The sequence below is a fragment of the Cololabis saira genome, chromosome 16, assembly GCF_033807715.1.
Source record: "Cololabis saira isolate AMF1-May2022 chromosome 16, fColSai1.1, whole genome shotgun sequence".
NCBI classification, from domain to species: Eukaryota; Metazoa; Chordata; class Actinopteri; order Beloniformes; family Belonidae; genus Cololabis; species Cololabis saira.
The window spans coordinates 28,143,326-28,161,787 of NC_084602.1; the positions used below are offsets into that span (position 1 = coordinate 28,143,326).

General features: G+C 38.2%; 1 protein-coding gene across 4 annotated transcripts in view; it reads left to right on the top strand.

The window, feature by feature from the left end:
- prkd3 (protein kinase D3) overlaps positions 1-18,462 on the top strand; it is a 50,428-nt gene that overhangs the window by 18,087 nt on the left and 13,879 nt on the right. For all 4 annotated transcript variants that reach the window (XM_061743479.1, XM_061743481.1, XM_061743480.1 and 1 more), the window contains exon 4: positions 12,807-12,945. In XM_061743479.1, the coding sequence (XP_061599463.1) occupies positions 12,807-12,945 (139 nt within the window). The remainder of the gene's footprint in view (positions 1-12,806; positions 12,946-18,462) is intronic.

An 18,462-nucleotide genomic window follows, 5' to 3' on the forward strand; every position in this document is an offset into this window, starting at 1 on the left:
TAATCGGATAAAACATATTTAACGCGGAACAATAATTTTGGCTTTAGAGGGGGAACATGTAGGAGAACGGACCAGAAGAATATATAGTGGATTAAAAATAAAAGTTAAGCACTGGGCTCCATGTGTCTCCCGTCTGGGCCATTGCAGACTCATTGCCTGAGCATTGCATGTTACAAAAACCAAACATACCTGCCGCCTCTTTCTTCTACCTTTTACGTGCGCAGCGTCAGCGCGTTGTGCCGTATTAAATGTAGTCAGGGCGTAATACGATGCTTTGAGCTGGAGAAATTAAACGGAAAAAAAAGAAATTAAACGATTCCTCGAGGCAGAGAAAATTCCTCGATCATTTTTTGTAATCGAATTACTCAAATTATTCGAGGAATCGTTTCAGCCCTAATCAGATGTTTCTCTGGTTGTTTTTAATTTGTGCCTGTTACTTTTCCAACCTTTTGTGCCCCTGTTCAAACTTTATTTTAAAATATGTGGCTGCCATCAAAATTAAAATGAGCTAATATTGTTAATTAAATAACAAAATGCCTTTGTTTCAACATTGGATATGTTGTTTATGTTGTGTTGGTAATAAAATGTGGGTTTATGAGATGTGCGAATAATGGCATCCCATTTTCATTGGTTGTAAAAGATAAAAGTTATGCCATTTCCTCCTGTATGTATCTTAGTTAAAGTACTAGATTTGTATACAGAATGTATGAAAAAGGTTGATACAGATCTGAAATATCCAAAGTTTTATGCCACAGCAGCTGATTTGTGGTAAGTCACAGCAAGTGAGCCATACCTGCGTCAGACCGTGCACTTCATTCACTTTCACTTGAAAAATTGAAGCCTACAAACGTCACCCTTTTCTGTTGACCACACACAGCTCCATGTGATTTATGTTGAGTTTGAGCTTGATAATTGCAAAGTAAGTTACAATCACAAACGCAAATTATCCCGAAGATAACTTCTCCAAATTGTTCAGCCTCACTTTTACGCAAAAAACGTCTTTAGCTGTTAGGCCAAAAGCCGCATGGTTAGATTGAAAATACAGATGCTTGTAACTTGTCGGTGACCTCAGCAGCATTATCTCCACTCCACCGCAGCACTTTTGTACTTGCAGCCAAATTGCCACAGAAGAGTATTGTTTCTCCAGATCTAAATAATCAAAAGTCCGTGGTGTAATTGTGGGATTTTCTTTGGAAGGCTTCACATTGATGCTTTTTGGGAAAACCAGCAGAAGACTTGGCTAGAAATCCTGTGCTGTTGTGGTTGATGCATACTGGGAAAGCAGTAGAGCTTTTCTAAATGATCCAGAGGGGTCTAGGGTGACAGGTGTATACCCTCTTACTATGTTGTGGCCCAAATCTTAGTGGTTAGGGTTGTTATTCCACCTTGTCTGCACCAGAATCTTTTTTTTTTTTTTTTCCACATAGTCTGCAACATAGTATTACAAAAGAAGGAAACCAGCTGTTTCAAACCCTGATATTTCACATCTTATAGTTTACTTATCTATGAAAGTTGCAAGACAAAGAGAGAGAAGTGGTTTAATAATGTGCTCAGATGCTTCGTCAGCGTGTCGACTCTTGTCTTCATATAAAGCTGCAGCGTTGGCATTCTGGCTGCATCAAGAAGTTACACCTCAGTGTGTCACAGGATTGAAAAAATGTGCATGGATATACAGGTTGAAATTGACAGTAGCGCTAGATTTATTTCAAGTGACGTGCAATTTCGTGCTTCACTGGTATTTTTAATCTTGAGAAGTTCCTAGTGTCATTCAGGCTGGATGTCTTGGTTTGTTCCGTGATGACACCACGCCATACAGTAAAACACATGAGCGAACGGAGCCAGATCACACCACGTGGAAGAAAACAAGTTAGTCAGCCGGTAAAGTGAGAAAGTCACTGCTTTCCTTGCCACTTTAAGACACCACATACGTTTCCTATCTGCTGCGGGAGGCTGCTTCGGTTGGCGGGGCGACGTGAAGTCTTCCTCTCGCAGTGGAATAGAAGCTGCGTCGGCTTCAGTAGGAACACACTTTATAAACGTGTTATGGAAAGTGATTGGATGAGTTTGCATGATCCTGAAAGTATACAAAGATGCCTTCTTGAATATAAACCATATGAGGATACAGTTTTGTTAGGCAGCCTTCCCCCACGTTTTCTGCCTCCAGCTGTAGTTTGCTTTTCTTGGCCTGTGCCTGCACACAGAGGAGCAAACAGTTTTATATAATGTACTGTTGAAATGAACCATGCATCTCGGATTTTCTTTCTATGCAGCGGTTGCAAAGACAGGAGGCACGTTCTGTGAAGCTACTTGATCCACTGTGGCCAGTCATCAGTCTGTGTTATATTGTGAATGAAACAGTTTGTCAAACATTCAAGAAGCTTCACTGTTGCAGTGTTTCGTTGATATGTTTACCATTTTGGTGTACATGGACACAAAGGTAATTAGAGTAGAGTACACTCTTGAAACATTTTGTAAAACTGTATTTGAAACCAGTGTTTGGAGACTGGACACTTTCATCCAGGAGACCTACGTTCTTTTCTTGACTAAGTCAGACATTTTTTACACTTTAACTTATTCACAATTTTACTAGGGCTGGGGATCGATTCAAATGTCAAGATTCGATTCCGATTCTTAAGATTCAGAATCGATTATCAAGATTTGATTCGATCCGATTCGATTCCGATATTGATTTGGGTTAGTGTTATTAAAACTGTTTTTTGAGCTGTTGCATGAATTATATGACTATAGTTATGCAACATATTACTACTAGTATTATATTGAGATTCAACAGTAAGTATTGCAGCTAATGATGCTGTAAGGACCAATCAGCTCCCAGAATGCTGATAGAACTGCTTTCAGAAACATCGTGGGCCAGAATTACCAAACAGATCCAGGGAGGAAACAGAGACGGATGAAATCGGTTTTAATTTTTCCCACATTCCATTTTTATTTGTTACATTTTCGGTCTATTTTGGTTTTTAATTTTTAAGAATTTGGTTTTTTAGCATTTTTTGCAAATTTAACCCCAAGACAGTGTATAAAGTAAAGAAATATAGACAATTTATGCAATTATAACTGAACACTTAATGTTTTCATACCTTTAAACATATTTAAGGGCAAAAACATGGCACCAGTTATTCTCGTGTCCAACAAAACATTACTTTTTTGGAGATAAACAAAAAGATAACCAAAAGTTGTAATGTAATGATGAAAAAAAAATCCCCCCCCCAAAAAAAAAAAATTTTAATTAAAAAAATTAAAAAAATCGATCTTTAGACATATGAATCGATTTTTAGGAATTAATATGAGAATCGATTTAGAATTGGGAAATCGATTTTTTTCAACACAGGCCTAAATTTTACCTTCAGTCATTGTTATTATCTGAGGGTTCATTATACATATCTTGAAACAGACTTCATACTATGCTCATGTATGTTTTTGTGAGTTTAATTTGCTTCAAGTTCCACCAAAGGGAAAGAAAAAGAATAAACTATGTTGAAATGAATGAAACCGGTTGCTGAGAGCAGCACATCTTACGTTCCATAAAGTTCTGTCTTATAGTTTTCAATTCTAGCATCATTAGTATATTTGTCTTTGTATGTGGGACTGAAGCTTTAATTTGCATAGTGGTGACTATTTGCTCCGTATGCGTGCAGTCTTTGTGCATCATTGTGAATCAGCAATGCACATGTTGCATCATATGAGGGAGAATGTGTGTGGTTGAGCATGAGTGCTATTGCAGCATGCACACACACTTCCAACATCCCCTGCTGCTTAACTCTTACAATTAAGGAGAATCATTTCATCTAAAGACTTTATTAAGTGCATATGTGCATTTTTTTTTTACTGAATTTGCTTCAGACCTGCAGTCTGGCAAGGGCACAAGTACAATCAAAATACATTATTTAGAAATGGTCCACAAAACTACATCGGACACTGTTGTGAATGCGACTCTGGAAAATCAGAGTGTTTCCAGTGTACTCTTTTGATGCATCACTCCAAATTGCAAAATAATTATTTGGCTGCTGTTTTTGCACTTTTGTAATTGTATAATTTGCTGTGCATGTGTTCCCCGTACTGTGATGTGTGGAATAATAATAAATAACGTGAACAACTACAATTCGACTGTTGATGGTAATAAATTAACTCGGTTTTCAACATTGTGTTTGATGTGACTCGGACAAAGAATTTGCATAGCTTTCCCTCAAGGTTTGCACGAGCATATAATTGGATTTTCCAATGCAGTAGTTTGACGAGTTGAAGTATTGAAGCATATTTTCCTCTGTTGTGGGCATTAAAAATGCACCTCAGTCAGACAATGGCTCCCCAATTGTTTTGACATAAAATAAAAAATAGCAAAGATTTAGTTTATAGAGATGCAGTTCATGTTTTCTGTTAAATCCACATAATATCCACATTCGAGTCATGCTTGCCGTTTTTAAAAGTGTTTGAATGTGTGTGTCGTCTTAAGAAAATGTTTTTTATTTCACAGGTCTCCTTTAAAGATGTTATCAGAGACTATATAGAGAGAAAAATCAACATCTTGTGTCTTCTGAGGAAGTATCTCTGGGGCCGTGTGGTCTGTGTCTTAGAAGCATTAAATAATGTCAAAGTTATTAGTCAATAGGTTTATTTATCTGGTGAATAAAAGCACCCTGTATCACATTCTGATCCTGTGACAGGCTTTAACTTGCCACCTCCAGCTAAATAAACAAGAGCATTCTGCCTCCTGATTCTGGCTAAATGTTTCACAAGAACCCTGCACCTTTGGTGACTTTTTTTATTTTTGCAAGGGGGTGGGCAGAGTGTTGGATAATGTTTTACCCTCCGATTTGGTAAAACTTTAGCAAATACTGTGTGTAATATACAGTGTAAGTAGGTCTTCATCTATTTCTGTATTCACCCCTGCATCTTCTCAGAGGCCTCTGAAGTAATTGAACAGTCAGATCTTGCTTATTCGAGTCCAAATCTCACCTCCTTGTATGTTTATTTTTATTCCAATTGCAAAACAGTCTCCCATTTTGGTTTGAAATGTGACATTTGTCTCTTCGTGTAAGAAAAGACCTTGCACAAGGTTTCGAGATAATTATGTAAAAAGAAAAAAAAAACTAAGATCTGGGTGGTTGGAAGTTTTGTGCTGGCATTTAAATGGCTTTTTCTTTGGAAAAAGCCTTGAAGGATGATGCCGTTGCTGTGCATAATGACTGCTGACTGCATTTTCTCAGCTAACTGTTGTGCAACTGGAGCTTACAGTGCCTGGCTGTGTGAGATCACGTATTTATAGCGTAAGGAAAAATGTCATAATGCACTCATAATTCTCAGGATGAAACCACATGACAATTACCTCTGTTACCTTTCCCAGTTTTAGAAAATTGAATTTGACATTTCCAAGAATTTCTTTGCTTAAAAACTATCTTTTAAAATCTGCTGTTGGCAGCCTGAAACACTTAAAAAAAAAAAAAAGAAAGAAAGAAAAGGTAGGTGAGAAAAGCTAAGAAGCAGATAATGTAGTTCTGGAGGGGGAATGATCAGTCAAGCAATTTTGAGGATTAAAATATTACTTTTATAATCAGTTTGAATTATTCTCAATCAGAAATATTCAGTTCTAGCTCATGAAATATGAGCTAGGATTTATTTATAAACAGGATTATGTGTTTACTACGACGGAGTATTAGGGCCAAACTAAGACAAAAAAAAAAATGGAAATTACGAGAATAAAGTCATAATAATATGAGAATAAAGTCGTAAAATTACCAGAATAAAGTCATAATGTTGTGAGAATAAAGTCGTAATATTACGAGAATAAAGTCGTAATATTACGAGAATAAAGTCGTAATATTTTGAGAATAAAGTCGTAATATTAAATATATTATAAATATATAAATATAACTTCACAAGATGCTCAATATTCCTCATTTTAACACAGGGAGAAGATGCTCTTTATTCTCGTAATATTACGACTTTATTCTCATAAATTAACACTTTATTCTCATAAATTACCACTTTATTCTTGTAATGTTACGACTTTATTCTCGTAATATTACGGCTTTTTTCTCGTAATATTACGACTTTATTCTCGTAATATTACGGCTTTTTTCTCGTAATATTACGACTTTATTCTCGTAATATTACGACTTTATTCTATTACGACTTTATTCTCGTAATATTACGACTTTATTCTCGTAATATTACGACTTTATTCTATTACGACTTTATTCTCGTAATTTTACAACTTTATTCTCATTATATTATGACTTTATTCTCGTAATTTCCAATTTTCTTTTGTTTTAGTTTGGCCCTAATACTCCGTCGTAGTTTACATACTAAAACAAGCCATTTATTTCTGTATTTATAAAACTGCAGTACACTACTTTAAAAAATGTTTTGTAACTAAATGATTAAAACTGATTAGAATTCTGGCATTTTTCTTTATAGGACCCCATTTTTAAAATGTTTGTATTTTATTTTTTTTTTTCTCGCTTTAAAGACTAGTTTATGTACAGCTTTTAACCTCTACATAATGATGTACAGCAGGATGTAACTGTAACTGCCCACCGCATCTGCTTGGCCCGCTACCAGCCAAAAAAAGGTGTGAGCCAGCCGGAGGTCAAGCAGCATACTTTCCTTACAGTGATCACATGACCAGCTGTCAGGGCTGTGCACTGCTCTCAGCACCGCTTCCGCTCGGCCGTCCACCTCTGCTGCACATCACACATGCCGAGAGACACACAAACGTCCACTAACATGATCAAGTTGATTATATCCTGTTATGAAATGAACTCGTCCTGTGTGATCGGGGTGCTTCCATGTCGCTGTCCTGCTGTTATTTTACAGTAACAGAAATTAAATTCAGTGAATACTCTTTTCCTATTCTTAATTAAATGGGTCAGTTTCTGAGTCCACGTCCCTAACTTATGAATTTGTGTCCTTCAGTTCTGTTGATAGTTCAAGCATTGTCCTGTCTGTGTAGAGATGAAATGGCACCACATTTCAGACGTGTCCCACTCCTCTGATTGTCTCTGCTCTTTCCTCTTCCCTCCTCACCCTAATCTTTTTTTTCCCTTATGACGGGATTTAGCATATCAATGGTGGATTAGTTCGTTTAACAAAAGCTTACCACGGCAAAGCCCCTTTCCACTCGTCTTTCCAGCCTGACTTGTGGACCTCACACACAGCTCTGCCCTGCCACAGTCTTTGGTGTGCGTGTGTGGTCGTCACCGCTGAGCTGAATGGATTTGCGTTTGAAGATGACAAAAGGCATGCTTAGTCACTATGGTCCTCCGAGATGTATGCAATAGCATGTGGATGATCGTTGGTGTTTTGGGGCGTTTACGTGCACAGAAGCACGGCGGGGATCTATAAAAGGTGCATCTAAATCTGTTGCATTTATGCGTTCAGCCATTGGCTGGCCATCGGTTATCACTTTATCAAAATGATCTGAAAAACAAACTGTTAAAGTATCCAAACCTGCCAATCTATTGTTCTTGTACCTTTGGCTTCCTCTTGCTTCAATGGGGCATGGAAAAAAAAAAGAGCCATGTTCTCTGCCCTTGTAGCTATTATACATGCGTGCCTGCAAAATGCTCCTGCTCTGGAGCGGGACCTTTTCTGCACGGTGGAAAAGAGCTGCAGGAGGTGCCAAGAAGAGGTTGCTGAATAGATGTGGACATCAGTTTATGTGCGATTGCATAAGAGAGCGAGTGTGTGTGTCAGGCTAGTGGAGGAAAACCCCACCACAACACTGCAGGTGACTCAGGAAGCATGCCCCCCCCCCCCCCCCCCCACTGCCTGGGGGGCTGGTGATTTGTACCACATGGCATTAATCACCTGAAAGTGTGACGGGGTTTAGGACACGGGTAGTCAGAAGGAGGAGGGGAAGCTGGAAATGTTCCATCACACAGGCACGTGCCTCATTCGACAATCAGAACCGAGCAGAGCTGTTTCCATGAATGTAAAAGCTTCTCATTCTCTTCAACACAACCAGGCTACGATATCTGACATCAGAGAAATAACTTAATACTCTCCGGTTTACAGTAGCAAACTACCAATGCTGATTTCATGGGCCTCTGGTGGCTCTGTGTCACTTTCAGTGTTTAAGAAAAAGTGCTTGTTCTCGGGTCGTAATCCTCTTTTGTAAAACGGATCTGGTACCTCTTCATCATTTCCACCAGTACAGGACGTACCAAGCCAATCGCAACAGGCTTTATGTGATTAAAAAAAGAAACAAAGACGCTGCAGAATTGCTAATAATGTCATAGAGCAACAGTTTTTTTTCTTGTAGCTGCTAAACTGACAGTCATTACCCGGATTCCTACTCCACGTTATGCCTTTTGTTGATACTGTTGATGGGTTGTTGCTGGGTCTATGACACATTTCTCTGATTGGCTGTATGGATATCTGATGTCGTCTAAACACAGTTTCTTCTGCCTCCATTGGTACTAGATCAAAGTGTATCAATCAGGAAAAGAATCAGCATCATTGGCCAGCCCCCTGTTAAATTGTTAACTAGTCCTTTCTCTAAAACCAAGTCACGTAATTCCTAAGATTTAGCTATTTTTCCTTTTGACTACAATTATTGCTGGCTACTACTCCTTTTGGACTAAACATTTCTTGTTGATGTCTCCCTAGTACTTTATACAAATAGCACTTTGCTTCATGTGGCTTTGTGCTGATTACATTTAGCCCAATTTCAGCACAGAAGAGAGGTGGTGCACGATAACGTCTGTCAAAGCACATGGGTGCTTATGCTACCATGTTTGGAGAATTAGAAAGTCAACTCATTTATTTTGTGATTTTCATTCATTTTGTGTTTCTCCAATCGCTATTTGGCACAAAAAATCTCTTCAATGTCATTTTAATAATTTATTTTCTAATTTTAAGCTATTAAAATAGGGATTACTTAGCCCTGATAGCCAATTTAAACCAGCTATCGGTGTCATTAATACCAAAGCTGCTCTGGAGAATTATATTCTTTGTTTATTAATTCATGGTTTAGCTTTTTCGGTTCTTTTTTGACCAACTTATTGTCTTCTCTGTGTGAGTTGCCATTAAAATAAAGTGTACAGGACTGTCTCAGAAAATTAGAATATTGTGAAACAAAACTGTCATACATTCTGGATTCATTACAAATCAACTGAAATATTGCAAGCCTTTTATTATTTTAATATTGCTGATCATGGCTTACAGCTTAAGAAAACTCAAATATCCTATCTCAAAAAATTTGAATATTCTGGGAATCTTAATCTTAAGAAGTAAGCCATAATCAGCAATATTAAAATAATAAAAGGCTGAAATATTGCAAAGGCTTGCAATATTTCAGTTGATTTGTAATGAATCCAGAATGTATGACATTTTAGTTTTTTTAATTGCATTACAGAAAATAAAGAACGTTATCACAATATTCAAATTTTCTGAGACAGTCCTGTATGCTGAAAGTGCACATGATGTTTCAGAAGGTTAAAGGGATTACAAGTCCTGTTACATGGAATAATATGGGAGTGTCAGGTTATCCACCTACAGGGCAGCAACTCAGGTTTTGTCTGCCTAAAAAAACTAACCCCACTGTAGGACATAGATCTCAACATGAGACTTTTTATACCCCGTCAAACTTTGCTGGGAGTTTAGAAATGTGTCAGAGTTTGGATCAGTGTTTGAACTTGTTCGGCGAACGTCACCTCTGGATGATGGCTGATGATGTGAGTCAAGACTTGCATAGTTTTCCCAAAGTACTTGAGTGTTACTGGCTGTATGTGCTGGCTGTATTTCTTGTTGCCCCATACTGACTCCCGTCATTGAAATCAAACTCAAAGGCCGTTTAAACACAGTGACATCCTTGGCGTAGTGACTCAGTTGTAAGTGGGGGCCGTTTAACCTGTACAGAGGGCACGGATGCTCTTGTGACTGGTGGGGTGTGTGGTGGAAAACATTTGCCATGCAAGAAGTGATGTTTTTAGTCGTAATGACCCCTGAGGGGAGATGGCTCCCTTCCACGAGGAACATGTTTGTGTCCATCCACTAGACTGGCTTATAACGTATCACCTAGGGCTGGGGATCGATTCAAATGTCAAGAATCGATTCGATTCCAATTCTTAAGATTCAGAATCGATTATCAAGATTTAATTCGATCTGATTCGATTCCGATATTGATTTGGGTTAGTGTTATTAAAACTGTTTTTTGAGCTGTTGCATGAATTATATGACTGTAGTTATGCAAAATATTACTACTAGTATTATATTGAGATTCAACAGCAAGTATTGCAGCTAATGATGCTGTAAGGACCAATCAGCTCCCAGAATGCTGATAGAACTGCTTTCAGAAACATCATGTGGGTCAGAATTACCAAACAGATCCAGGGCAGAGAAACAGAGACGGATGAAATTGGTTTTATTTTTTCCCACATTCCGTTTTTATTTGTTCCATTTTCGGTCTATTTTGGTTTTTAATTTTTGAGCATTTGGTTTTTAGCATTTTTTGCAAATGTAACCCCAAGACAGTATATAAAGTAATGAAATATAGACAATTTATGCAATTATAACGGAACACTTTAATGTTTTCATACCTTTACACATATTTAAAGGCAAAAACATGGCACTAGTTATTCTCGTGTCCAACAAAACATTCCTTTTTTGGGGATAAACAAAAAAATAACCAAAAGTTGTAATGTAATGATGAAAAAAAAATACATAAATAAATAAAAGAAAAAAAACAAAAAAAAACAAAACAAAAAAAAAATCGATCTTTTTCGATCGATCTTTGGACATATGAATCGATTTTAACCAAAATCGATTCGACCAAAAGTTGTAATGTAATGATGAAAAAAACATACATAAATAAATAAAAGAAAAAAAACAAAAAAAAAAACAAAACAAAAAAAAATCGATCTTTGGACATATGAATCGATTTTTGGGAATTAATATGAGAATCGATTTAGAATTGGGAAATCGATTTTTTTCAACACAGGCCTAGTATCACCAGAATCCTCAAAAGTTATCAGTTTCTTTTCAGAAGTACATTTTTAGTGTTTAACCCCCCGTATCTGTTGACACCCGTCATACAATATACCGATGTTTCTCCAGGCATAAGTCAGTCTAGCGCCCTCCGATTTTTGGCGCTTAAGAGGCTCCAGGTGTCTTGTGTGTTCCATGTCCAGATACTGGGCCAAGTCCTGGTTCTCCTGGACAACAGTGGCATTGTTCTGCACGGCCCATTGTGCATGACCCTGGTTCAGTGGGAAACAGCTGGTGTATCCTTCAATACCAGGCTGCTTGGCATCAGGGCGAAGCTTCTGTCATAGCGTAAGCCTCAGTTCCCCCTATCATACAAACCGTGTAGGTCAGCTTTGAACATCCATCCAGCGCTGATCGACTTTTTCCGCTCTGCCAGGTGTGTAGACGTGTTGTTATTGTGCGCAGGAGATATGAACCTTTTCCCTGACATTCAAAACACAATTTTCCTTTGAGAGCTGACAACATATGATGGAATGGGAGGCTTGAGTGCCAACTAGGTATATCAAAGTAGGTTTATTTTCCTTCCTTTTTTCTTTGACTTGACTTTTCCATTTGTAATAGAAAAGATGTGCTGCAGTGACTTCACCATTTGGCATCACTTCAAATGTGTACTTATAGAGTAGCTGATCACATAAAGTCATGATGGCACGTCTTTTCTCGTGACAAGAACATGGCTTTCTACGAGGTTATGCGCTGCCCTCGGTGCAGGAAATGACTATTGACTTGAGCTGCACTTCCTGAGCACTGATACTCCTCTACTCCTCTCACAATGTTTACCTCCTCCTTCTCCTGCCTCCCTCTGCCGCCCTCATCATCAGCCTCCTTCCCCCAGTTTTTGATCGCGTGGCTTTATGTTGATTAATGACCAGCTTGTTCATGTTATTTTTGGCCTTGACACTGGCAGTGATGGCGACTGCTGAGCCGGGGCTCACAGATACGCTACTACTCAGATTATTTGTCTTCATGTAGGAAATTATTTCATCCAACTGTACACTTTTAAAGGATTTGCCCATAAATCAGGCAAAAAAAAGCAACACACCTAGACTCTGAGTGAAAATAATGTGATGGAGACATGGGAATGGGGCTTAACTGAGGGGTCTTTTCACCACATTTCCTCCCACCTTATAGTAGATGGTGTAGATTCCTTTGAAATGAGGAAAGAAGGTCTGAGCAGGGCCTCATTTCCTGAGTCATTGAGTTCAGGATACTCAAGTCCCCCGACCAATGGTGATGTAAGCCACCCGGCCACTGAAATGATGTAACGTATGTGAATGTATTCACTGGTGTTTCACAGCTGACCAGCATGTGAATACAGGACTGTCTCAGAAAATTAGAATATTGTGATAAAGTCCTTTATTTTCTGTAATGCAAAAATGTCATACATTCTGGATTCATTACAAATCAACTGAAATATTGCAAGCCTTTTATTATTTTAATATTGCTGATCATGGCTTACAGCTTAAGAAAACTCAAATATCCTATCTCAAAAAGTTTGAATATTCTAGGAATTTTAATCTTAAGAAGTAAGCCATAATCAGCAATATTAAAATAATAAAAGGCTTGCAATATTTCAGTTGATTTGTAATGAATCCAGAATGTATGACATTTTTGTTTTTTTAATTGCACAACAGAAAAAAAAGAGCTTTATAACAATATTCTAATTTTCTGAGACAGTCCTGTATGTCTCAGAAAAAAACTGATATATTTGCATCTGTCGATAAACCTGTTGCTGGTTGACAATTGTTAAATTCCATCAGCATTTTCACTCACGTTATATTTTGCTCTCCATTTCTCTTCAGTTCCCAGAGTGTGGCTTCTTCGGGATGTACGACAAGATCTTGCTGTTTCGCCACAATTTAAACGATGAGAACATCCTGCAGAGGCTGACTTCAGTAGAAGACATCCACGAAGGGGACCTAATTGAGGTGGTGCTCTCCGGTAGGTATGCAGAAGAGCTATTGACGGATGGATAGGGCTGGGCGATATGGACCAAAAGTCATATCTCAATATTTTCTAGCTGAATGGCGATACTCGATATATATATCGATATTTTTTCTGTGCCATAATTGGGGTTTGCCCCAAAGCATTATAGCATAGCATCTCTGTTAGCGTCATTTTTTTCTGAGGCAAACCCTTAAAAAAACAGTCAGTTTTAATACAAAGCCTCGTGCCAAATGTCACACAGGTTCATTTATTAACACAGGTCTGCACAATATCAAAATGTATAAAACAAATGAAATAAAAATAAACTGCCTGCATATATATAATAAAAATGCTTCTTGGATAAAATAAAACAAATATCCCATTCCTGCATAACAATTAAATTAAAATACACTGTGCAATTAATACAATGTAGACAGTAACAGGCAGACTTTTCCACTGAGGTTGACAGTTGTGCAAATAACAAAACATTTGTGCAAATCTCAAATAAAACATTCAAGTCAATTTGTCACAAAATAAGTTATATCAAAATCATTAAAAAAAAAAAAAAAATTTAAATCGATATAAACAATATTGTCTCGTACCATATCGCGTTTTGAAAATATATCAATATATATTAAAATCTCGATATATCGCCCAGCCCTACTGATGGATGTGTTGTCGTGCTGTTAATGCAGTGGTCGATATCCTTACACTCACATTAGTCCCCCCAAAAACCTGGTGTCATCCCACATTAAAGATTACAGCCTTGTCCAGTCAGGTGGGATTAAGAGTCGAGAGGTTCTCCTTTCAGGGAGTCATCTCAGACAAATGTGTGGAAACCCCACCTTCCATTTTTCTTTTCTCCTCTTTAATTTGATTTGGGGTTTTGTGGTTGACTTTGGACAGACTCCACTGTATACCAAAAGGTTTGATAAACAGTACCAAACAGACATACAAATTACATTTTGAACACATTCAAATAAAAACTTTGACATCTGTATGTTGTTAGTATTGAAAGCCGTGTAATGTACGGATAGCATCCATAGTGGTTCATTACCTTTCAACAAAATCCTTCACAATAATGACACCTTGAAAGCCAGAATGATAATATTATTGTTTAGTAATTCAATGCTTTTATTCTGTGAAAATGGATGAAAACAGTTGCCTCTACCATTGTTGCGGAGAGGTTTTATTAATCTGCAAGGAAATGCAATTTTGAACATCAAGGCCATAATCTGTATCGCAAATGGATGCATGGATGTAAACATACAGATTTAAGCTTTTGTCACACAAACACGCTCCCTGCATGAATTAAAATCCTCTCAGAGTTCTTCAATAGAAACGTTCCTGTTCTAAGGAAGACTTAAATTGTGAAAATATGCGTCCTTGAAAAATGTAACAGTAGAACTGACTGACCCGAAGCGCATCTCTGGAGGATAATATGTGATTTTGATAAATGCTTAACTGATATTTTAAATCTGTGCCGTGAACATTATATCAAATGTGACTTTTCCCTCTCCGCCTGGCCAGTTATAATAAGGTTCTGTCCTTGTCTGGTGTTTTCTACAGCCCCAGCCAGCACAAGAGGCCTGGCTTTTAACTGAATAACAGTTTTTCGTTGAAGACATACAGTGTATATAACTTTTGATGCTGGCACAGTTTCGGTTCGCGCTGCTTCACTCCAAACAGACTTCAAAATCATATTTCTTTAGACTTTCAAAACAAAATGTCTCTAAGGAGTGTAAACTGAGTATTTTAAAGTCCAAACAGTGGTCGAAAACTGATTCACTGGTGGGGAGGGTTGTTCAGTTTTTACATTTAATGCCAAGTAATGGCTGATACCCTTTGTGTCGGGTTCAAGAGCAGTGGGTTAGATGCTTGCTGAACTCAGTGACTCCCCTGTGAAATCCTTCCTACTCGACTTACTCCGTAGTATTCTGGAGTGGGTTCGTGTTTTGTTGTCATTCTGCCTCACCACAGTTTCCACCAGATTGTTCACCTTTGTAGCTGCTGCGCAGGTGTCTGGGTTTTCTTTGTCATTTCCTGCGATGAATGAATCAACTTCCTTTGTGGTTCTGAGACCAGCAAATGGCTTAGAGTTTCTTTTTCTCACATAATCTGCTCTCTTACTCCATCTGGCTCTACTAGGAAGTACCTGATGCCACCTGTGCTAAAAATCCCTCGCTTTCTTCTGGGCTGAGAGTCTTGTTTGCAGAGATTTAGACGGCGGCTGATCGTATAGGTTGAGGATCTGAAGACGCGTCAGGCTTCAGGAATAAGGAATGTACACTAAAGACTGGAGAGCTTCCTTCTTTTTGTTTCTCATTGTCTGGGTTTGCCGTTTTGTTTCAGCCCTTTCATCTTAGTTTTTCTCCAGAGATTATTTCTTTTCAGCTTCGTCAAATAAAAAAAAAAACTCCCGCACACCTTCTTCTCACCGTACTCATGTTTATTGGGCCAATGTTTCGGTCATAGACCTTTTTAAAAGGAATCAAGGTTTTCAGGTTTCAGGTTTCAGGTTTTTGATGCCTTGAAAAAGGTCTATGACCGAAACGTTGGCCCAATAAACACGAGTACGGTGAGAAGAAGGTGGGCAGGAGTTTTCTTTTTAAATTGGCTGCAGCTTTCCTCCTCCGACGCACCTTTCTGCATATCCGGTGTGCTAAACATTTTCTACTTCAGAGCTTTGTCAGATTGAAATGCAAGTTTAAGCTTCGACAGTTGTCTAAGACAATGTTTAATCTGCCTAATTAAATCATCTGTATAAGATTACTGATCTACATGCACGACTCTACATACCTTCTTTTTTCCCTCAGTGCTAATTGAAGCTCCTAATAGGGGCTTTGCATGGCAGAAATGCAATCCCACGCCTTTCATTTGGTTCAGGGAGAATAGGAACCTTTTTTCTGCCCCCCTCCGATTTGTCTCCTGTCATTTTCCGTTCTGTGGGAGAGGGACGATTTGAACATCTACCTCTCTCCAAGAAAGTGGCAGAAGTGGCTTTTTCTTGGCCGTGAGCTCAAAGGAAGGGGCTTGTTTTTCCTGCAGCGTGTGATTGTAGTGGATCCACAGAGTGTAAACAGGCTCTGATGTGATCTCAGCGGACGCAGCACAGGGCATCTCGGCCCATGAGACTTGAGGTTTTGGCCTGACCGATTGTCCCCTTGTTCTGTTTTTCACTTCCCTCTCATCCCCTCCCACTTTCACAAGCTCCTTGTTCACCACCACAGGCGACTTGAAAATTGTATTTTATAATACCTCCTGTTAGTCGTAAATACTGAAAACTTATTTTCGTCGGATGGAAAGTTTTGGCCTCGAAAAGGAGAACTTGGTGCCTCATAGCAAACAGATGCAGAACAGTGCACTCATTCTTGTGAAAGAGGTTGTGAAAAACAACGTGTTGAGTTTATGCTCTGTGTTGTTTGATGCTTAATTAGCAAGACCGGGCTTATGTAACACTGCGACTGTTAAGAAGCAGCCAGTTGTTTTGCAGACATGTGTGAAAAAGCTCATGAATGCTGCCTTTCATGTGTCTGAGTCGGGAAGCTATGTTCTCCTTGTGACATGTGACGTGCCACGGCGCTTTCTTCTCTTTCAAATCAAACCCAAATTGTGAACATCACCCCACAAGCCTCGACGGGTCCCTGATATGGAGAAACCTTTGTCTTAAGTTATGTAAAATTATTATTTTTTTAATAATTCTTCATGGTATTGTACACATGAATCTTTAAAGGACTTAACTGATTAAACATGACTATCTTTTTCGCGTGTTTTCTCCTTTTATTATACATAACATATGCTAATTACTTATGACAGCATGACATACTTTGCTCAGGCCTGAATCTCATCACAGAAATGACAGATTTTGTTCTGGCGGAGGTCTGTTTGGTTAAATCACTTCAAAGAAACACACAGTTTTTGCTGCTTAACTTCAGTGTAAAGATTAACTTTCCCCTGCTGGCCGCTGTGGTCTCGCAAATGATTGCAGTGGGAGCGGCGGAGGAGAGAGAGAGAGAGGCTTCAGTCACACGCACACAGTGCTGTCAGTCTGCACCTCCGTATCTTACTCATCTCTCTGAGCGATGATTCATGGTCATGATTAACCAAGACTCGCTTCCAACAATGAGCTAAGTGTGTTTCGTTGGACACGAACCAGCTGAGAGATGAAGGAAAAAAATAGGAGAGAAACAGGAAGTGACACATGGTTAGAACAACGTGCGGCGCGTTCGTTAGATGGATAAACGGGATTATTCTGCACTTCTTTTGTGTCTCATTCGTGGGTCTTGTCACTGGACAGAGGGGAGTGGATTCACTGGAGTCGTGTCAGTGCAGAAGCGACGCCCCCTACTGCAACAATGAGGATGTACAGTTCCAGCATGTTTCTGGAGACTGATCTTACAACACCTGACTATCATACTGCACAAGCTGAACTTTCACGTGAAAACCTTAAAAAACAAATGAAGAGAAATATTGTTGTTTGCCCTATTTATCAACTGTGGATTGGGAAAAAATTATATATAGGCATTAGGGCTGTTCGATTAATCGATTTTAAATCGTAATCGCGATTATGTAATTAGAACGATGTTAAAACGTGAAAATCGTAAAATCGATTTTTCACTTTTTTTTTTTTTTTTTTTACCTTGTCTGCACACATATTAATGATTGATACCATATTAATGATTGATGGAAATATCTCTCAATACCTGCGACAAGTGCCCCATCGGAGAGGCTCTTTAGTGTAGGAGGGGGCGTTGTAACATGCCACCGGGCATCCCTCAAGCCAGATGCCGTAGACCGGCTCGTGTTCCTTGCAAAAAACTTGCAAATGTGAACAGCAAATGTAATGACTGACATTACACACCTCTACCTCCTTCATGGGTTGCATTATTATTTAGTATGCAAAGACCCAGTTTAGTTTAATTAGAAAATGTCTTGTTTTATTTATTGGAAATATAACTTACTGTATGTTTGCATGTGCTGATTTGCTGATTTTTTTTTTCCAGAGATAAAATTTTATATTTTATTATATTTTTTAAAACTTTTTTTCAACTTATTTTATAGAGTTTTGCACTTTAATCATTAATTTCTGGTTTAATAAGAGCAAAGTTTGCACTTAAAGCCCAATGGGGCAAATGTTCAATAAAAAAACAGCATATTTGAAATCATTTCTTTGCCTTTTGTCAATTCACAAAATAATCGTAATCGTAATCGAAAATCGGATTTTGAGAGAAAAAAAATCGAGATTTTATTTTTGGGCAAAATCGAACAGCCCTAATAGGCATAACTATTAAAAGAAAAGGTTTGGGTTTGTTTAAAGGCCCAATAAATACTTAAGATAATTAAATTAATGTACCTGCTATCTGTTATTTTGTATGTCAATCTCGCAGGGCTATAATGGTGTGAGGGTTTATTTTGGTATTTCTTTATTAAAAAGTTTAAAAAAGTTGCGTTGATAATGAACTCTGCTCTTGTCTTTTTATACATTCTTATTTATTTATTGATTATCATTTGTTTCTCTTCTCATTTTCTTAT